The following is a 22,809-nucleotide window of genomic DNA, read 5'->3' on the forward strand; positions in this document are numbered from 1 at the left end:
TGTGAAAGATTCGTCTTAGGAAGATTTCCAGCCAAAAAATGTAGATTAATCTTTTTGCCAATTCCTGTCATCTGTTCCCTGAACAGGTGGAGCTAAACGATAAATCCACATGTACATTTGTGGTGTCTAATCCTGGGAAGTTTAGTTTAGATTGTTGAGTATGATCTATCTGGGCCTGCAACGCTGCAGCCCCACCTGCAAGTGGAACCTACATTGGACACGATTACTGTAGGTGGACAGAGTTACTGCAACGTGACCTTCTGCCCTCAGCGAAAATGTGTGCTCAAAGATCTGACTTTTTCCATTAAGGTAGACCTTGTCTTTTTTGTCGTTCTTATTGTCCCCATCTCATTTACATAATTTGTTTTATTTTCCATTTTATAATTTGTTGTCTTTCTTTCCTCTGTTTGTAGATAAAGAATGGGCCGACATTCTGTTGTGCCCTGTTGGGTTCAGCTATGACTCCAGACCTGGAATTTTCTTTCCCCAAGCACTGTTAAGTTATAATAAAGAGTTTATTGTCAGTTAACAGTTGTACAGGTTGGGCCATTTATATGGATACACCGTGGTGGCATGGGAGTGGTTGGTGATATTGAGGTCCTGTTTGTGGCACATTAGTATATGTCATGGTCACCACCCATCTTGAGGAGTTTGCCCCCTCACATGTACTGGTGTGCCACAAACGGGACTTTGGTGTCACCAGCCATTCCCATGTTGTTGCGGTGTATCCATATAAATGGCCCACCCTGTAGTTATTGAGTCAACATTGGTAGCAGATGATGGCTGCTACTGGGAATTACAAAAATCCCCCACCATTTGACGAGAAGACGGCTTACGAAAGTTGGAAAAATGAGATTGAAATTTGGAGACGTGTTACTGACCTGGAAAAGAAAAAACAAGCCTTAGCAGTTACTTGGTCACTAACGGGCAGAGCAAGGGACAGTGCTCTGGAAATTTCCGCTGAGGATTTGAATGATGACACTGGAATGCAAACACTCATAGCAAAATTGGATTCTGTTTTTTTAAAAGAAGAAAAAGATCGGCAATACGAGGCATACAAGGAGTTTGACCAGATCACTAGAGAGCGGTGTTTCTATGGTGGAAAACATCTTCGAGTTCGAGCGTCGATACAACAGGCTACATAAGTTCAAAATGGAGCTTCCTGATGCCATACTAGCCTTTAAGCTACTCGATACTGCCGGACTTACTGTTAAAGATAAACAGTTAGCACTCACAGCTTGCTCTAGTGTTTCTTTCACTTGTAATGAAATCAGCCTTGAAAAGAATTTTTGGCGATAATGTTGCTTCACCACGAGAGGGCGGCAGTGCACTGCAAAACACAGAGAGTGACACTGCCTATTACACGAGATACTCAGGAAAACGCAGGGGGGCAGGGTTTTATATTATTTTGAAGTAGCCCCGAGCGCCGCCATTGGCTAGCGGACCCCCACCTGCTGTTAGCATCCCATTGACTCCCATTCATTTTGGCGTCACTTTGACAGTGAATAACTTTACAACTGAGGCGTTTAAAGACTCCATTTGTCCATTATTTATTTCTAAAGAAACACGAAAATGTATAAAAGGCTCCATTACCTTGTAGCTTACATTATGGCCCCGTAGAAGCAATTTTTGTAAAAATAGGCTAACGATTGCGTCATAACCACGCGACTCTCTGTCGCACAGTAGAGAATTACTGTATGGACAGGAGGAGAAGCTCGCTTGCAATCGGGGGGACGTGGAGGCAAAGTGACACAATAATTAATCAGAATACATAGCAAAAGTTTCTCCTGCTCCTAGCTCATGGACAGCTCCTACTCACACTCTCCGTCTCTGCAAGTTTCGGAAGGGAATGATTCAGATTTCTCTTGGCACAGCTACTAGAAGACAGACGGGTTGCTCACGTCACATCTATGTCGTCAAGCTCAGTTTGAGTCTGCGCAGTACGCTCGACCCCCAGGAAGTAAGAGTTTCTAATCGACTTCACTTTGTCTCCGTTGAATCCAATGGGGTCGCTGTGTCCATTTCTTTTACTGTCTATGGGAAAACGGGGACACAAGTCAAACACTACACAACAACCCCAAACCATAGCTCAAAGCACAAACCCCCTTGATAAATATGGAAGAAGAACGAAATGTGCAATTTGCCAAAGCACGTATCACTGGGCAAAGGACTGTCCAAATAAAAAGGAACATGTAAGACTGACAAAAAATGAAGGACATGGCTGAAAAGTTTAATACTGAAATGAAAACAACGGCAGCGTACAGTCGCAATGGCCTTGTTGAAAGGCACAATCTGACCTAACTAAATTTAGCTGAAATTGAAGAGGGACAACAACTGCGACTGGAAGACAGCTCTAGATTGGGCACAAATGGCAAAGAACTCCATGCACAATGTGCATGGTTATAGTCCTTACCACCAGTTAGTGTTTGGGCAGAACCCAAATCTTCCCTCAGTCCTCACCAATAAGCCTCCAGCAAGTATGAGTAGTTGGATAGCTGAACAAATCACCACACTACATGCAATGAGAACAGCATTCACAGAAGCTGAATGCTCAGAGATAATTAGAAGAGCCCTTAAGCAACTGCGGCCCGTTCATGACAGATATGAAGCAGGGGACAAAGTGTATTATAAGCGAGTAGATTGTAATGAGTGGAAAGGTCCAGGTGTGGTCATAGGCCAAGATAGCGTGGTTGTATTTGTCAGGCATGGTGGAACCTATGTTCAAGTGCATCAGTCCAGACTAAGAAAGGTGGATGACCCACAAACAAAACTGGAGGAGACAGAAGGAGAACAAATGAAAACAGATGAAAATCCCACAATAACACCAGCAGCAGTTCTCAGTGATACTGAAAGTGAAAATGAGGAAATGACTCCAGAAAATGATGAACCTTTTAATGCTGAAGATGTCAGTGAACCTTCTGCATCAGTGCTACTGTACCTAGAGGTGATAGTCTTGATCAATCCCACACGCCACAAACCTGCTTATGCACGAACTGTGAAGGTCAAAGACTAAAAAAAGATAAAATAGTTAAATACACAGATAATCCTAGGTCGAGCAGGAAAGGCAACCGGCAAACACAAAAACTGGTACAATTTGCAGTACAGTGAGCCTGAGGAAATTGCTGGCACAACTGCATCAGTCAATCTTGGACAAATGGACAATATTCAGGTGAGTCCATCCGAACATGCTAAGTTGAGCACTGACTACAATGAAGATGTTATATTGATAGTACATGATGATCTCTTCATGCCTGCAAAAAATGCGACAAAAAGAGAAATAATGTCTTTGAAGAAGTGAAAGATGAAGGCCAGAAGTGCACCTCCACGAGGTGGGTGTGCACACTTAAAGAAACAACTGCTGGAGTTGTACGTAAGGCTAGACTAGTGGCCAGAGGCTTTGAAGAAATGAACACTCAAGACCTTCCCAAAGACTCATCTACATGTGCCTCAGAGTCTCTAAAAATGATCATGGCAGTCATATGTCAAAATAAATGGCACCTAAACTCCATGGACATTAAAGCAGCCTTTTTACAAGGTAAAGAGTTAACCAGAGATATTTACATTCGCCCACCACAAGAAGTGCAGAACAAAGAAACCATATGGAAGTTGAAAACATTTGTTTATGGCCTAACAGATGCTTCTTTATTCTGGTATAATAGAGTGAAAGACACCATGCAACAATTGGGAGCTACAGTATCAAAGGTAGATCCAGCAGTATTTTACTGGGTGGATGATTCCTGCGTCCCATGTGGATGACTTTATTTGGGGTGGTACAGATGCATTCTCCATAAATATCATTCCTCAATTGAAAGCTGCCTTTCAAGTCGGACGGGAAGAACATGACAGTTTCAGCTACATTGGAATAGAAGTACATTTTAAGGAGGATGAAATACAAGTACAACAAGGAACGTACATTAAAAAATCTGCAACCCATCCCAGTGGACCCCACCAGAGCAACCCAACGTGAAGCGTCATTGACAGACGTTGAGATGGACATGCTAAAATCAAAGATTGGACAAATATTGTGGGTTGCCAGGGAGAGCCGACCTGACATAATATATGACATATCCATGTTGGCATCTAACACAAAGCATGCTACTGTTCAGTCCCTGCATTGTACAAATAAACTTATCAGAAAACTGAAATAAGAAGAGGTCATCTTGAGGTTCCAGTACTTAGGGGAAAACAGTTCTGTTAAATTGGTGGTGTACAGTGATTCCTCAATGGGAAATCTTCCGGACGGTGGCACACAGGGTGGACATTTCATCATGCTTATGGGGGAAAATGGAAGATTTTCTCCTATATCTTGGCAGTCAAAACGGATCAGGAGAGTTGTACGGAGTACCTTAGCAGGAGAGACTTTGGCACTTGCAGATGGATTTGACAGTGCAGTTTTCCTCGCTACATTATACTCTGAGATTACCACTGGTGGCTGCTCATGCATCAATGTGCCTATTGTGTGTGTAATAGACAATCATTCCCTTCTCGATGCTCGCAAATCTACAAAATCTGTAACCGAAAAGAGACTGCGCCTAGAAATCAGCAGTATGAAGGAGCTTATACACTGGAACTATTCAGATGATCTTGTGGTCGGCCACTAAAGAGCAGCTAGCTAACTGCTTGACAAAAAAGGGCGCATCTGCACTTGGCCTTCTGAAGCTCTCAGCACAGGTGTTTGCTATCTTAAGCACTGAACGGATTTGACAATTATTTGCTTATGTTTTGTAAATGTCTAAAAAGCACTTAAGTTACCCTGTTATTCTGTTATAATAATAACAAATGCTTATGTTCTAAAACTTTAACAGTATTTATTATTTTTTTAAGAAAAAAGAAAGATTGTTAAGTTATGTTCTCTTTCATCATCTCGTTTCGAGATCCACCTATGGGAAGGGCATCCGTACCTGACCTCTGCAGAAGCATCCAATTGCACCAAGTCTGGCTAGACAGACAGAAGCGCGCAGCCAATGCCAGGTAAGGCCACACCCCCTTACCTAAGGCATATAGCTGTCAGGCGCGCTGCTATTCCTCAGTTGACATTCGCTTCTCGCGATCTCTGCACTGACACAGTTCGGTTGGATTAACGTTACGCTGCTCACTTTCGAGTCTTCAGGAGGACATATCGCCAGATCAGCCTCCGCCAGACGTGAGTGACAGTCGTTTCTTCAGCCTATCCGCTGTGTTTTTTGCATCCGGAGCCGCCCGCGCTCTCGCTGTCCTTCACCTGCTCCTCCTTACATGGCTGCCCGCCACGGATTTTTCCGAGTTCTTCACCGCTAGCCCACCCATGGCTATGTGACCGTCTAAACAGCCGCTTCTCCGGGGAACAGCCTATCACGACGAGCCTGCCCGGCCGCGTGTGGTGCTCTAATCGCCGCTAAGGACCCTCTCGTTCTGCGCTGTTTGCTTGAGCTTAACACGCTCAAGAAGCTTTGGAGAACCCGGAGAATTGCTGCACATGTAGCTTTTTACTAAGCCGGCTTTTAGTTGCACGACCCAGCGCGCCGTGCTCGGCCTTTCTGACTCGGATGGGGGACACGGTGATGATGACGCACTACCGGGGGACTCCCGGAGCGCCACCTCTCTAAATATTTGAGCTGACATCAGCCCAATCCGCATTCCCTGAAGAGGACATCTTCGCGGGAAAACCTCACTCTCGTTGACGAACCGGCCGGTTCCGGCGACGGGGATGACGCGGTCTTTTTAGCGTTCCCTAGGCTAGCGCTCACGCGGCTTTGCCTCAGTCCATCCTCCTGGAAGTTTGTGAGCGAGCGGCCGTTCGTCTCAACATTGTGTGGCCAGCTCCACAGAGCGCCACCGACCAGGATAGGAATATTTACGACGGGTAAGCGCTGAGACCACCGCCCAGTCTGAGGAAACAACTCTTAAAACTGGAGCGTCCCGCTAGACTGTTAACACGGTCTCACGGGCCTTGATGTGTTACGATTACGTGTTGAGGCTTTCAATTTATGCCTTCCTAGGAAGGCGGCCCCGAACGCAAGCGGCCTGCCTGTTGTTCGACCGTTGGGAGTATCGAGCCCGCTTTCACGGGCCACGAGGACGTTTAGTGGACGTTGTGTGTGTGTACACCCCCCAAGCGGGGCTGTCGTGAGGAAAAGTACGTAGCAGTGTTACCACACTGCACGCACTTGGTTCCCCTCACCCAGTTATTAAAGGCTTCGGCCCCAGTGTTTCCCAACACAAAACACACACATTACTAAACAACACATTTAACAAACGAATCAAATGAATTCGTGCAGAATTATATATGCCAACATAGAGAGCCAATCTCTCTGATCCCATGCATGTCGCCCTGAGTCCGTCCACAAGAGGGCTCCATTGCCTCACAAATCAACTAGCTGGGCTCACACAGCTCAGTTGCGGCTGCCCAGCCATGTGTTTTTAGTGGACGTTGTGTGTGGAAGGCTTCGGCCCCTGTGTTCCCCAACACAAAACACACACGTATAACTAAATAACACTTTAAAACAAACGAATTAAATAAATCCGTTACAGAGAGAGTATCTCTCTCCGTGGATATTATTTTTCTGCCTGCAGTGTGTTTTTAGTGGACGTTGTGTGTGGAAGGCTTCGGCCCCTGTGTTCCCCAACACAAAACACACACATAACTAAATAACACTTTAAAACATAAAAATTAAATAAATCCGTTACAGAGAGAATATCTCTCTCCGCGGATATTATTTTCCTGCCTGCACTTAAGACTGCCCAGTTCATGTGTTCAGGAGATATGTGTTTTTTCCGCCCACTTTCAGGCCTTGTGAGGGAAAGTTTAGCACAGTGGACACCACACTATGTTCCCCTCACTCTGTCAATAAAGGCTCCGGCCCCAGTGTTTGCCCAACACAAAACACACAAAGTTACGAATCAAAAGAATTTGTTTTGGAGAGAAGACCTCTCTCCGCAGAGAAAACTTCTCACTGCAGAGGGAGGAAATCCCTCCGAACCCCTGCATGTCGCCTCTAGTGTGCCCACTAGATGGCGCCTTTGCATCACGAATGAACCAGCTGGGCCCATACACCCCCGCTCCGGCCCGAGCGGGGGCGCTCTCGAGTCACGAAGCGGCTTGGCAAGCCATTTCAGCGCCCGAGTGGGTTTTGCGTACCGTAACCTAGGGTTACAGGCTGCAGTTTGCAATAAAACCTCCACTTTTCAACGGCGTTCTCTCTTCTTACACAGAAGAAAATGCCTCACACATTCTGAAAGAGGAAATTTCCTCCCTCCTAAACAAGGGAGCGATTCAGATGGTGCCACCCAATCTTATAAACCATGGTTTTTATTCCTGGTATTTTTATGTTTCCAAAAGGCGTGGTGCCCCACGCCCTATATGGACCTTCGAATGTTGAACAAACATTTGAGGAAATACAATTTCAGAATGTGACACAAGGCTCTCTCGCCCGTGCCATAAAGCAGAACGACTGGTTCACATCAGTCGATCTGAAAGATGCTTTCTTATCACATAAGTATCTACCCTCCACACAGGAAATATCTTCGTCTCGCCTACCAAGGCATTTGTTACGAATTCACAGTTCTTCCGTTCGGGCGAAATTTGAGTCCCCGAACTTTCTGTCTGTGTGCGGAGGCGGGCGTGGCGCCCCTGAGACTATCAGGGCTGAGAATTCTGAATTACATATACGATTGGTTCATCATAGCCAAATCGAAGGAGAAGGTGTCGCGGGACACCGGCCGGGTGCTCGCGCACATCACATCCCTCGGGTTCAAGGTGAATGCGAGCAAAAACAATCTGACTCCCAGTCAGAATGTCTTTTTCCTGGGGTTGGAATTGAACTCAGTCTCCTTGCGAGCGCGTCTCTCTCAAGAGCGCGTTCGCTCTCTGATGAACTGTCTGTCTCAGTTCAGAGAAGGGGCGAGAGTACAATATCGCACATGCCTCAGGCTGCAAGGTCTCATGGCTTCATCTATCCAAGTTGTGCCGTTGGGTCTCCTGAGAATGAGAGCGTTCACGAAATGGGTTTTGTCACTACATTTCAGCCCGATTCGCGATCTCTGCCGCTCGGTAACAGTGGAGGTTTTGGAGCATCTGTTTTTGGAGCTCCGGTTTCGGAGGTTTTGCGCCTGCTCGGCGGCCCTGTGCCATTGGGAGAGCGAGAACTTTACGCTCGGGGAACCCCCTTGGGACGGTTACGATGCGGAAAGTTGTGACGACAGATGCGTCCTTAACAGGCTGGGGAACCACCCAGGAAGGCAGAATGGTGAACGGTCTGTGGCTGAGCAGACTACGTTCAGCGCACATGAACTATTTAGAGCTTTTACCATTTGGAAAGCTCTGAATAATTTTCTGCCTCGCCTGCAGGGACATCCCGTTCTAGTACGGTGCGATAATACCACGGCAGTGGCTTATATCAACCGTCAGGGCGGCATGCGCTCGTCGAAACTCCACGCTCTAGCTTACAGGCTGTTGGTGTGGAGCAGACGGGTTTTTCTGTCATTACGCGTGACTCATGTTCGGGCATTCTGAACAGAGGCGCGGATCTGCTATCGAGGGGAAACCCAATCTAAGGGGATTGGCGTCTTCACCCGCAGATAGTGGAGATGTTATGGATGAGATTTAGACAGGCAGCCGTAGATCTTTTCGCCTCGCGCGAAAACCACCATTGTCCTATGTTCTTCTCGACTAAAGGACGTGGACGCGCCCCTCAGGGCAGACGCACTGGCCCACCCATGGCCCAAAGTGCTGCTGTATGCTTTTCCTCCCCTGTGCCTGATATTTTCACACTGGCCAGGGTGAGAGAGCACGGCCTGTCTCTCATTCTGATAGCACCCAGGTGGCTCAAAGCCCCGTGGCTGGCAGAGATAATCCCTCTGTTGTACGCCGAGCCATGGCGCCTTCCCCCTCGCACGGACATACTGTCCCAAGCCAACGGGGAGATTTACCACCCCCACCCGGACAGGGTGACTCTCTGGGCCTGGCCTGTGAGAGGACGAACCTAAATGCACTGGGGCTCCCGCCGCGTGTAATCGCCACTACTCAGAATGCCAGGGCCGTTTCCACACGATCCCTATATGGCTGGAAGTGGCAAGTGTTCGAAGGGTGGTGTGATGGGCGTGGTCTCACATCTTATCAGTGCTCGGTGCCTGATATTTTGTGTTTCCTGCAAGACCTCATGGAAAGAGGCAGGTCCTTTTCCACCATTAAGGTCTACCTGGCTGCGTTTTCAGCCTGTCATGTGGGTTTTGAGGGCTCCACCGTCAGGCAGCACCCTCTAACCCGCAGTTTTATGAAGGGTGCACGCCGCTCTTTGCCGGTCATCAGGAGATCTGTTCCAGGGTAGGACCTCTCCATGGTGCTGGAAGCGCGGTCTCTTTATCCTTTTGAGCCTCTGGGAAGTATTTCCCTTAAGCTGCTGTCCCTCAAGACAGCTTTGCTCTCGGCCTTGGCATCTGCTAAACGGGTCAGTGAGCTACATGCACTCTCGGTTCAACCCTCGTGCGCCAAATTCTCCCTAAGTGGAGATGAGGTTTCCCTTAAGCCTAACCCGGCCTTCATGCCGAAATGCTTCCCTGTGTTCACTTCGGAGGTTTTGGAGCTATCCGCTTTTCACCCTCCACCCTTTGCCTCTTCGGAGGAGCAGGGGCTGAATGCTCTGTGTCCCGGTCGTGCTCTGCAAGCATGTATGACCAGGACAAGTGCTTTCCGCAAGAGCGACCAGCTCTTTGTTTCAAGGGCTCCCCCGCACAAGGGGAGTCCCATTTCAAAGCAATGCCTCTCACATTGGCTTGTGGACGCTATACTATGGCTTATGAAGCAAAGGGAGTGCAGCCCCCAGGGGGCATCAGAGCTCATTCTACAAGGGGCTTAGCCGCCTCTTGGGCTTTGTTCAGGGGAGTGCCACTGCAAGACATCTGCTCCGCGGCCAGCTGGGCCTCTCCTCATACCTTTGAGCGTTACTACCGGTTGGATGTCACCAGAACCTCGGTGGCACACTCGGTCCTAGGGGTAGGGTCCTCTTAGCCCTTTCCCACAGCCCCGTTGGGTTAACCAACGAAGAGTGAATGTGCCGGCTGGCCATGTTCATTCTTGTCACCAAGCATTCGCATTCCTTCTTGGGTTTAGCTATGTGCATTGGTGGTGCGGGGGCCATTATCATGTATGGGTCTCATGCATGTTTCATGCCCTGCTTGTCCACAGCAGTTTAGCGTGGCATCACCCTTGCAGGGTCATGTTTGTGGGACGTGTCAGGCACCGCCTCTCTGAGGTGACCGTCCTTCTCTGGCCTTCAGAACCTCACTGTGAGTGTATTGGGCAATCGGGGAGCTGTCCATGTCTCTCCCATAGGTGGATCTCGAAACGAGATGATGAAAGAGAACAATAGGTTACTGTCGTAACCCCGGTTCTCTGAAACATCGAGTGGAGAGATCCACCAGCTTCGCCCCGCTTGCCGCACGAGAAGCGAATATACTTACTGAGGAATAGCAGCGCGCCTGACAGCTATATGCCTTAGGTAAGGGGGTGTGGCCTTACCTGGCATTGGCTGCGCGCTTCTGTCTGTCTAGCCAGACTTGGTGCAATTGGATGCTTCTGCAGAGGTCAGGTACGGATGCCCTTCCCATAGGTGGATCTCTCCACTCGATGTTTCAGAGAACCGGGGTTACGACAGTAACCTATTGTTTCTTTTACTGCGCATGTGCAAAGAGCACCCTTTATGGGTTAGCCCGTTTTTCTTTTTTGGTTGTTCGGTCTGGCGTCCTATGAGAGGAAGAGCGGCTATGTTGAACGTGATGGAACAATAAAGAGTTTATTGTCAGTTAACAGTTGTAGTTATTGAGTCAACAGCACCACTTTGGAATGCATTTAATATACTGTGTTGGTATGGTGCCTGCTACACACACATTGGGGATTAGCAGCAAAGGAGTCAGGAATTTTTTTTTTTTTGCATGATAATATTCAAGTTCTGAAATGTGTAAAGTGAAATTTTATGGTTTGCTTTTATAATATGATGTTATTTATTCAGTCTAGACTGTTCTCCAACACACCCGTCCTTGAGGTCACTTTCACCCCTCAAGTCCTTCCTCCTGGCGGCTCTGTAAAAGTTCTCTTCTCATTCTACCCACGCAAAGCAGTTCGTTACCACGAAAAGGTGGTTTTTGAGATGAATAAGGGTGCCAAACAAGTAGTGGAGATCCTGGGACAGGGCACTGTAATGAAGGTGACAAAGAGGGTGTCGGAGATTTGAATGATCCTACTTTTCTACATCCTGATGTACAGATATTCATCCTTCACTGTTTTTTTGCCTTAGATTAATTTAGAGGACTCAGCACATAAGGTGGTCAATTTTGGAGCTCTGCAGATTGGGCAGCGAAGACAGAAATTGGTCCCTCTGGTGAACAACAGCCACTCTTCCCTGACTTTTTGTCTTCGCAGACACTCTGATAACTCTCTCCAGGGCTCAAGGGTAACACGTGCACGTAACACTCTCTCTTATACACTACTTTTTAAAAGTTTGGGGTCAGGAAGATTTTCTAATATTTTTTAGTAAAACAGTAAAACATTAATATTGTGAAATATTATTACAATTTAAAATTCATTTTGACAGCCCTTATTATAATAGAAAATGTATGCGTTAATGCTTTTTTTTCTTTCATCCTTTTGCGGCGCTACAGTATATGATCACGCTATCATTCATTCAAGTGCTATTAAACAATTTAAGTGCGATAAGACGCAAAAAAAGAGCAAAAATTTGTACTGGCACGGTGTTTGTGAAGAGGTTCTCTGTGAATAAACACCCGAAAGGCCCGCACAGAATGCCACCTCTTTCGTGCTTGAACGGACAAAAACTTTAATGTTAGGTGTGATTAATCACAATTAATTACAGACAAATGTGAGATTAATTAGTAAAATAAATAAATAATTGACAGCACTAATTTTAATGTATTTAAAATGTTTATTCATTCCTATGATGGCAAAGCTGAATTTTCAGCATCATTGCTCCAGTCTTCACTGCCGCATGATCCTTCAGAAATCATTCTAATATGCTGATTTGCTGCTTAATAAACTTTCTTATTATAAATGTTGAAAACAGTTATGCTGCTTAATATTTGTATGATTCTTTGATGTGTAGAAAGTTCAAAAGAACAGCATTTATTTAAAATAGAAATCTATTGTAACATTGTAAATGTCTGTACTGTCACTTTTGATCAATATAATGCATCCTTGCTGAATAAATAATTTTGTAAAATCTCATAGAGTTTTTCAGTAGTGTACAGTAGACTAGAACGGTAGTGAAAGAGCTTAAATCTGACCTTCTGTACAATCAGTCACATGATCAATGTTACAATGTAGTCCCAGACATGTGGACCTGAGTGTATATGAAAACATGCACACATTCCACTGCACTCTATACATTAAAAAGAATCATTGTGCTTTTTCAGATCTTGTCTGTTCATCCAGAGGGGGAGGTGACACTTAAAGAGGGGGTGTGTGGTGGAGCTTCTCTTTTCTCCTGAAGAGCACATGCCTCCCTTCATAGAGGAGCTGCATCTGGAGGTGCTATTAGCCCTCTGCTGGTCATGAAGGGCAGCTGCAAGGGGTGGAGGTCACACTGGACACAGACTACCTGCAGTTTGGAGCTGTGGTCCAGCGCTGCCAAGCCACCCGTCGTATTATCATGCAGAACACAGGAGAAATTGGTGCGAGGTACACATTCATGCGTAATCACAATTCAGTGACTGGTTGCATCTAAAATGTGTAGCTGAGTCTGTAAATGAATAAATCTGAGAAACACAATATGAAATGGACTCAAATAGAAATTTGTATTTCTGCATCTTCAGCTTTTCCTTGTTCTCTTCAGATTTAAGTGGGATGTAAAGGGTTTTGCTCCCGATTTCATAATTTTCCCTGCTGAAGGCTACATGACCCCAGGGGACGGAAGTATCTCTGGAAGTGACCTATGCCCCTACGGAGCTGAGTCAAGATTTGCGCTATGATGGTCTCTGCTGTGCTGTTAGAGGGGGGCAAACCGTTAAAACTCACCCTCACTGGCTCCTGCATTGTCCCGCAGGTCGCAGCAGAGGTAAGTGGCTTAGTCTGAATGTGACTGTGGAACCATTTTCTTTAATGAGTACTGCAACCTTGCATACTAATAATAGATGTGCTGATAAAAATGTTGAAGTTAAAGGCCAGGACTATTCATTGTGTCACTTTTCTTGCTTTCTTTCTCTTTTGTGTGAGCAGGTGGCGAATTTCGTATGTCAGGTGCGCAGTCAGTTTACTCAGTTTCTGGTTCTGCCCGGCCGCATTAACCAGCGCTGGACTCTGAAATGTGTCATAGTGGGAGAGCACTGGAGTGGGCCGCCCACTCTCCTCATTGAGCCTTCACAGCAGAACACCTATGAGATCACATACAAGCCTCTGGTCATGACTGCAGACGGGGAGAGGCATGAGGTATGGCCATAGGCGTAATTTGCGGGTGGGACGGGTGGGACATGTCCCCACCACTTTTTGACAGGGTCGATATTGTCCCCACCACTTTTTAAAACATCTTGCGGCACGAATGTACCAATTCTACAAATAAATAAAACATCTCCAATTAACTAGCAGAGCATTCTTTTGTTCGTTTGTTAAATAAGAGACGATCTAGCGCTGAAATGTGTTTTTTAAATCAAGTGATCAAAGTGCTCGTTGCCGCTGCGATCAGTGGCGCGGATACTGTGTGTTCTCGTGTGGCTCGCGCACACGCTGCACTGTCTTCACTCGGACGCGCGATTCAATCCGTTGCGGATACTCTCTATTCGTTCCGGTAAAATCACAAAACATAATGCACACAAACATGTCCCTGCTTGATATACAACGACTGATGAACATGGAATATACGACTAAACGAGAAAAAATATATACGAGTGCGGATTAGAACCCTTAACTTCTGACACGGTTTGTCAAAGTTCTACCACTGGACCATTAAAGTACACGTTGGTCAGATAGGAGGATCTATGTATTTATTCACACAAAAATTCTCGCACTGACAACATTAGGCTGCATTTCATTAAACTAAAAATTAAACCCCATGTAGCCTACTATTTAAATCGCTTGCTGGACATCGTAATGTTATTGTACATATATCTGATTTAGCACTGTATTAGCAACCCCCACCCCACCTGTCCCACCCACTTTTTAAAACAAAGTTACGCCACTGGGTATGGCACTCTCGACACAAGATGAAGGCTCTTTCCATTAATTATTCTTGAAACAGCTATTCAACGACACAATTCAAAACAAATTTCCAAATAGTCATTAGAAAAATCCCGTAGCGACTGGCAAAGTTACTGTATGCCCAACGATACAAAAATCTTTGACGTTTTCCACTGTTAAGGATTTCACTTTCCTCTGCCTTATTAAAAGTCGGCATGAAATAAAAGTTTGATATTTTGTGAATTATATTTTATGAAACAGCTTCTCGACCAAGAAAATTTCACTGCATGAGGGAGGGGAAGATGTTTTGATTAAAGAATATGAGGGCACATTAATAAAAAATAAAAAATGATGTGCCCAGACAAATCATTTATTGCAGTATTCCGTTAAAATAAGAACTGTGAATTTTGATTTCATGGTGACTTGTTTCTGGTGTAGGGCTCTGTGTTCTTCTCCTTTCCTGACGGCAGTGGAATACTGTACATATTGCAAGGCACAGCTGAGCCACCAAAGGCTGAAGGCACAGTAACCGAAGAGATCAAATGCAAAACCTACCACACACAGACATTACCTGTCCACAACTGGCTGCCCAGACCTCAGAGGTACCTCATCCACACCGAAACATATACGTGCAAGTTTAATAATCACAACAAAGTATTTCACAATCATGAAATGAGTCATTTATTTCTTATTTGTCAATTAATTAAATACAAGTTTATTGCAAAGACTTCCAAATAAAAGGATAAAGATGCTAGAATTAACCTACAGAGATTATATTTGCCGCAAAATTCCATATTATCCTAAACATTTCTTGGATGCATTGCACATAAACATATGCTCATTGCACATGGATAAACATTGTTAATCCTGAAAATACCCATAAAACAGCCACACAACACAGTGCCTCTTGAGATATGCTTTGTAATGATCATAAAACCTTCCGTTGACCATAAATTCTGAAGCTACGGTTGCAAATTCTATTCCTCTACTTAGCTACATTGTATAATTTATGTTTGATCATTGTGTGTTTTTTATCCTGCTGTGCAGGTTCCGTTCTGTGATGGAGCTCATCAAACCAGATTGTTCAGACGGCATAGTTTCCCTGAAGGGCCTGGAATACATTGATGTGCCTGCGCTGGATACGAAGAACTACAAACTCTCCTTCTTCACTTATAAAGAGGGCCAGTACAATGCTAAAGCAAGTGCCATCATACACCCATACAAATGCTAATACAGACTACTTTGGTTATAAAACAGATTTATGGCCCATGAAATATCATATTCCTCGCTCACACGGGTGACATTCAAGAATGAGGCAACTGGCGAGTTCCTATTCTACAATCTGAACTTTAAAGCGACGGCTCCGGGACTGATTGACACTATAGAAATGGCGACCCGGGTGAGGCAGATGACATCAGAGTTCATAGAGGTGGAGAACCCTCTTCTTGTGTACGTGTCGTTCTCTGCAGAGTGCCAGAATTCAGACATCAGATTTCCGCCACAGTTTGTTGAGCGTGCTCAGTCTACAGTAGGTATACTTTCAGAAATACAAAGTTAAAGGGATAGTTCACCAAAAAATGACATTTCTGTCATCATTTACTCGCCCTCGAGTCATTCCAAACCTGTATGAAATTCTTTCTTCTGCTGAACACAAAGGAAGATATTTTAAAGAATGTTGATAACCAAACAGTTTCAGTTTCCATTGAATTCCATTGTATTTTTTGGTTTGAACAATGCAAGTCAATGGTCACTGAAAACTGTTTAGATACTAACATACTTCAAAATCTCTTCATTTGTGTTCCACAGAAGAAAGAAAGTCATACAGGTTAGGAACGACATGAGGGGTAAATGGTGACAGGATTTACATTTTTGGGTGGACTATCCCTTTAAGATGTGCACCGTCGTGGGCCATTAAAAAAATTATTCAAAAATGTAAATGAAATACATTTTCCGTGCAAAAGAAGAAAAAACCAAGGTAATTTTGCTGTGGTGACCCTAGTATTTAATAGCCGTTTTTTTAAGAGTCTTGTTTTTTGTGAGGGAGAGTCCACAGCCCGGCTGGTGTTGTATACCGCTTAACTCGGACACTTCTTTTATGAGCTTCAGCTGAAGACCCTGCCTGCACCTCTTGAGAAGCCTTTATATTTCAGAGCACCACTTGGCAGCAAACACAGTGTCAAAGTTAAGTTCACCAACTTCACTCGTGTCAAGACCAAATATATCTGCAAGGTAAGAGACCCTACTTTCCCATTATTATCTAGCAGATTTTATCGGCATGATAATGAAATGAAAATTCTGCCATCATTTACTCACCCTCATGTCGTTCCAAACCTGTATGAACCTGTGGAACACAAAAGAAGATATTTTGAAGGATGTTTGAATTGTTTTTGCCCATACCATGCAAGTCAATGGTGTCTAAAACAATCCATTTATTTTCACTGTATGGACAAAAAGGAAACCCACTGAGACATTTTTCAAGTCTTTCCACAAAAGAAAGTCATACAGGTTTGCAACAACATTAGCAACATAAATTCTAATATCTTTGCTAAAATAATCCCTCTCAAATCTGGTTTCTGACTCAGATGGACAACCCAAACTTCACTGTAGAAAAGAACATTAAAACAGCAGCGGGGAACCAGACTGGCACAGATATCAGCGTGTCAGTTCATTTTGAACCTTGCCAGGTGGGAGACATCCAAAGCCAGCTCATCATCTCTTCAGACGTCGGAGGGGGAGTATGTCTTCCCTCTGATTGGCACCTGCACCCCACCTAAACCTCAGGGTCCCCTCGCCATCAGACAGTTCCAGTGTTTCTATCTCCTTTAAGAATGTCTTTCAACAGGCCACCACCTTCTCCTTTCAGGTAGACAACCCTGCCTTCACTGTCAAGGGTGCAGAGACTATTGCACCTCAAAAAACTCAGCACATACAGGTTACATTTGACGGCCCTCCTACGAGCTCCAGAGGCCCATGTCACGGAAAGCTGACAGTTTCCTGCCCACGTATGGAGAGCCATCTTCTGGGTTTACTACTTGAAAGGTTACTGTCCAGAGCTTCCTTCAGAGAAAAAAACAGCATGAAGAAGGAGGTCTGCTATTCTTTGGATAAAATGATTCATGGTAGTGGTTAAAAAATGTTTAAATCTTTTTTTTTTTTTTATACATGTTTCTTGGCGCCGTTAAGATTTAAATTTGAAGAGTTCAGATGCAAAAGCCTCTTAAGTGCCATCTTATCCTTAAATATACGAGCTTGATAAAAATTATCATTCTAGAAGAAAATTTCAGATGGCACTTAGAGGCTTTTGCATCTGAACTCTTCATTTGTTCTTTTCACATAAAGATGATTTTATTTATTTTTAATCCATCTTTCAGTTTAAAGGAATATGCTTCTTTAAATAAAACACAAATGTATTGTAAAGACTCAAAATTAACAGAAAAATAAACATTTCTGTAACACTCAGGTTTGCTGTTTGAATGACACCAGTCAAGTATCAAGTGAACTGCTGTAGCTTCAGGTGCTCCTCTTTAGTCCACCAGGAGGTGCACTTGTTGCTCTTACATCACCTTTAACATGTCCCATCTACTGAGGCATGATGGGAGGTATATTCCCTCTAGGTTCATGTGTGTGTGCATATAGTGTATATGTTTCATACTCATATGCAGTGCATATGTGTGGGTTCATATCTAATTTTCTTCCTGCATGCTTTTTGGAAATAATTTCAACTCACTTGTCTGGCCATATTTAAATCTCAAAAACAGAAAGTGAGTGAGTGGAGTGATTGCGACAGGCTGACATTAGAATTTACTCATTATATCTGTGCTGTTATTGTTAACTATATACAGTATATATATACATATATATATATATATATATATATATATATATATATATATATATATATATATATATATATATATATATATATATATATATAATTCAAATGAAAATGAAAAATGTAGCCTTGGCAAAAATAAATAGCTACCAAGTACCAAAACAACTAAAACTGAATTCATATTCCATTAAAGATGAATATAAATATATTTAAAAAAACTTTTGTAAATGTCAAAAGCTCATAACAAAGTAACTAAAACTAAAATTAAAATGAAATCTAAAATATTAATAAAAACTATAATAGTATACAGTATATGTAAATTATACTAAAATAACACTGCTCATATGAAGTGTCATCAATAATTTAAGTGTTCCAAATACTCTTGAGTGTGTGTTTGTGTGTGTTTGTGTGTGTGTGTGTGTGTGTGTGTGTGTGTGTGTGTGTGTGTGTGTGTGTGTGTGTGTGTGTGTGTGTGTGTGATCAAAAATGGTAAGCTTTATAGTATTTTAAAAATGTAATATACTATAAAGCTTAGTTTTTTTTTATCACACACAGACACACTTTCTTTTCCTTTATTATGGTTTTATTCAGCTTATATTTTTCTACCTGTTTATATAAGTGGTTATATTCACATTAACAATATACATTTAACAACTGCTGCTAGCTGAGACATTTATGCAGTCTAATGATATATAAATGAACAACACATATATTATCAGTCTGCCTCAGTGTGTCCAATCTCATGTGAAAGGCACATCCCCAATGTCTCTGCATCTGGTTTGTCAGCCTCAAACTGAAAAAGGAAGCCAGAATAACCATTCACTAGTGTCATTTTGCTCCCTGCACGTGCCACAATATACCACTGAGTTTGTTTACGTGTGGTAAAGAGAGGCCTGTCACCGCCACACACAAACTGGCTGCAAGGGGTGTTGATCTGAGCATGTCCAAAGACAAGGGATTACTGCTTGTTGTAATTATCTGAGCACCCTCTGTGGTGAAGAAGGAGTAACAGGTTGCTGTGAGTTGCTCTACATTAAAGTGATGCATTCAATCACTTTTTTCTGTTTGGCTAAATGCCTCACTATAGGATCGCAAACTGCAGGGGGGTTGTACTTGGTGCCAATTAAATAAAGGCCCTTTTAGCTTGAATGACTTAATCACCCCTCGTAAAGGGCAGGACCGGGGAGCCTTTCAACAGTCTTTCAAGTCACAAAGGTCATTTCAGACCATTATAGAGACTGTAAGGTAATGAGGGATTTTCTAAGGAGTACCCACCCCAAAAACTGCAAGCTGTTTTGCAATTTTTTACAAATGATACAAATAATTTGGGATGTTGATTAAACAACAGATGGCACTCGGACTTATACCACCTGACTGCTGCAGTTTCATTTAGCCATTCTGTGTTGACATAGAAACACATAAATCTGAGTCTGAGGACGTGAACAACGCTCACAGGTTGCCGTCTCTAAAATACGATTATGACATGGTGTGAACGCAGCATAAGCTCATTGTTTTGGTTCAGTAGTAACTGTATATACTGTACATACACTGACAGGCAGGTGACATTGGACCGAATGCAATGATTGGACAAAAATGTTTTGGTTCTGAGACTTCAACAGATGATATTTGAACATTTTGTAATATTTAGGCCACTTCTATTATCGATTGCTATCAGGATGTTAAAGGATTTGTTCACTTAAAAATGAATCTGTCATCATTACTCACCATCAAGTTGTTTCAAATCTTTATGAATTTCTTTCTTCTACTATTTTTTTTTCTTCCTACTATTGAAGTCAATGGGGCGCATCAACTGTCTGGTTACTGACATTCTTCAAAAAAATCTTCTTTTGTGTTCAGCAGAACAGAAAGAAACTCATAAAGGCTTGAAACAACTTGAGGGTGAGTAAATGATGACAGGATTTACATTTTAAAGTGAACTATTCCTTATGAGAGTTTCAACAAGAATAACAAAAGTGTTTATGAAAATATTGCCTACCCTACCTTTAACTGCATCTAGCCTATATAGAATAGGCCTAAATATCGTTATTTCTGTGGGATAATGACTTAAAAGCATGCAATTAGGTGTAATTATTGTGTCTTTTTAAGTAGATAGTCATGTAGAGGAAAGAGGAAAATACGGATCATATGTTTTCACGAATGGCAAAGATCTAAAACTGAGAGTTACTGCAGTAAACTAAGCCAAAAATGGACTTTAACAACATTACCATAGTTTATTTAAAAGCTGTCTAGGATCAATGGGCATTACAGTCTATTCCCCATTTAATAGTAGCCTAGGCCTAGCTACTCTCTAAAGTGCTAATAATGCTTTTTCTCGCATTTTTCTGCATCTGGACTAAATGGATGGCACTTATTGAACTGCTCCGGTTAGGTGAGACAGGAGGGCTGAGTTTTGGGATGTGTGCCGCCGCTGATGTCATAGAGGAGGAGGGATCGCCCCCATAGCGCGCAGCATGAACGCTCCGCGGCAAAAGGATGTGTGAACAAGCAGCGCGCTACTGCAGGGACGGTGTCCAAAAACTGCTCCACAAAGAACAAGCTAAACTCCGGGCACAGGACAGCAAAGACCAGCCCAAACCCGGGGCTCAGGACAGCGAGACAGCGACGGCTGCACAGTCCGGAAACAGCGGTTCTCAGCCCGGTGGAATTGACGGGCTCGTCCGCTGGATAGTCACCAAGATGAGCGACAATAAAAGCATCTCTACTCGGGAATATGTGAAGGAGGAGGCGGCGGTGGCTCAGGAGCAGTTCTTTGCACCGGAGCCCCGAAAGGGCATCTCTGTCATTTTGGACGTAGGTTTTTAATATTTTATCATTGTATGTATAAAGAAACATGAAATGCATGCACTCGTTCAACTTTATTCAATCGCCATAATTAATTAATTAAACAATTAACCAAGTTTTGAACAGTTAAAAAAAATCTCGCCTACCTTTGATAGCCTACTCAAGCAATTACAGCAAGGCAAATACACTTTATGAATTTTAATCTATTTAACTTTTTTTTATCCAGTCCACCCATTTTGCAGAACAGTTATGAATTTGAAACTTTGCATGTCAAATATGTAATATTTTAGATTATTTTACGTTTTTCTAGAGTACTAAATTCTGATTGTTTAATCGCGAGCAATCAATTTTTGTATAATAGCTAATAACCTAAATGAGATATTTCGCGTTGAACTTGACGATGGTAAAATAGCCTACCATCCAGTAGCAGTTTAATCTGACGCTACTCTCACGTATCACTCCGCGCATTTAGGCTACTCTTTACATATGACGCAAAGTAACCTGGCGCCATCGTGCGACTAAAAATGGTTACATAGCCTACTTCGATAAAAATGTTTTTATTTTATTTTTTATTATAGGCCTACATTGTGTTGTGAGCATAAAACCTTTGATAAAAGCGCAAGAGTGCCCAAGCAAGAAAACTAAAAAAAACAAAGCAATGAACCGAAAAGAAATTACTGATGAGAGATAGCCTACTTACAAATAAGTTACGGTTCTAAATCCCAGATAACTAGAAAAAGAAGTTATTTTAATTTACAGCAATTTAATTTAGAATATTTAAATTGATGATGTAATATTGTTGAAGTGTTAATGTATAGCCTAATGGACTATTTTTCTTAGCGGAAGCTAAAATAATCTACTAGTAGGCTATAGGCTACGATGATAAAAAATAATTTCTCAGCTCAATCAATATTTTATGTACAAGACAAGTAGTTATTTATTTGCTAAGTAGTCACGTAATAAGTCAGATAATATACTGTCAGATGGTCATTGTTGCTAAATAAACCCCGTTCAGGGTGTGACAGTCCTCCTCCCCTGATGTGACTCTTGTATGTGCACAGTCTGGACACGCAGCCATTCACAGTTGAATGGAAATACCGTTGAGCTTTTAGTATGTGCAATGAAATAATCCTCCTAATTGTAAAATAATATGAACACACATTCTAGTACAAAACAGCAGTGATACATCCAGCTGTAGCTTTCTGCATTTTTAGGTTATAGCCTACAACAGTTTTTGCTCTGATTTTAAGGCTGTCTCAGAGAAGCATACCCGAATCTAAATAATTTATTGCGCTTTTCCTGTGAGCCCGGCAGTTATGCTGTGTGGTTGGCTGCTGTGGCAAGGTCTCAGCAGTATTGATTTAGTAGGTCAAATTATTGCCTCAGTATTGTTCATTGCTGCTAGATAATTATATGTATTTGATGGTCATACCTCTTGAGATTTCTACGTTGCTTTTTGGGGAGAAGTTAAAACATTTAAGAGAGTGATAAGTAGATCAGTCCCAGACCCAGATAGCCTACAGTCTCAGGTAACCAGACTAGAAAGGAAAAGGGACAAAAACTAATTAAAAACCTCAGAAAAAGACCAGAGGCACCGATGCACCCTAGTATAAATACAATAGTGAAGGTGGAGGAAATTAATAAGGGAGGGGTTAAGCAGATAATGAGGTGCTGTGGATAATTTGTCTTTTATGGATAGTGAGCGCTTGTACATGATTTCTTGTGGAGACTTTGGTATGGAGCGCAGGTGCTTGTAGGGGAATTGATTTTCCCCCTATGCTTTGTGAGAGAATTCCATTATTTAACTCAATCTATCTCTACCAAATGACACGTCTGCTGCCACCTCTGTTCCAGGATCAGCCTGACTGAGCCTTAACACTGTATTGGTAAACAACTGAGCCACAGAGGGTCATTTATCGTTACTTTTCATTTTAAAAGTGTCTAAAGCAGCATGCAGTTGTAAAGACCACTGTTTCCATTTCAGAAAGCTTTCGATTCACCGGCTAGACAAGTTATG

The 22,809-nt window shown here is 43.1% G+C and overlaps 1 protein-coding gene and 1 pseudogene across 3 annotated transcripts in view; both read left to right on the forward strand.

The window, feature by feature from the left end:
• The window catches only part of LOC309507346 (hydrocephalus-inducing protein-like), a 64,567-nt pseudogene extending 47,262 nt beyond the window's left edge, over positions 1-17,305 (forward strand). The window contains exons 38-50 of the transcript in view: positions 87-309; positions 414-491; positions 10,808-10,885; positions 10,986-11,180; positions 11,271-11,426; positions 12,403-12,667; positions 12,822-13,043; positions 13,205-13,414; positions 14,597-14,760; positions 15,206-15,343; positions 15,416-15,690; positions 16,158-16,387; positions 16,741-17,305. The product of the transcript in view is annotated as a hydrocephalus-inducing protein-like (transcript). The remainder of the gene's footprint in view (positions 1-86; positions 310-413; positions 492-10,807; positions 10,886-10,985; positions 11,181-11,270; positions 11,427-12,402; positions 12,668-12,821; positions 13,044-13,204; positions 13,415-14,596; positions 14,761-15,205; positions 15,344-15,415; positions 15,691-16,157; positions 16,388-16,740) is intronic.
• Positions 17,306-20,376: 3,071 nt separating this feature from the next.
• The window catches only part of necab2 (N-terminal EF-hand calcium binding protein 2), a 93,106-nt gene continuing 90,673 nt past the window's right edge, over positions 20,377-22,809 (forward strand). The window contains exon 1 of one of the 2 annotated variants that reach the window (XM_082182573.1): positions 20,377-20,801. In XM_082182573.1, the coding sequence (XP_082038699.1) occupies positions 20,484-20,801 (318 nt within the window). In that variant the 5' untranslated portion in view covers positions 20,377-20,483. The remainder of the gene's footprint in view (positions 20,802-22,809) is intronic. The other variant, XM_082182572.1, reaches the window with a different exon arrangement.

Source organism: Leuciscus leuciscus, assembly GCF_965113295.1.
Source record: "Leuciscus leuciscus genome assembly, chromosome: 10".
Lineage (NCBI taxonomy): Eukaryota > Metazoa > Chordata > Actinopteri > Cypriniformes > Leuciscidae > Leuciscus > Leuciscus leuciscus.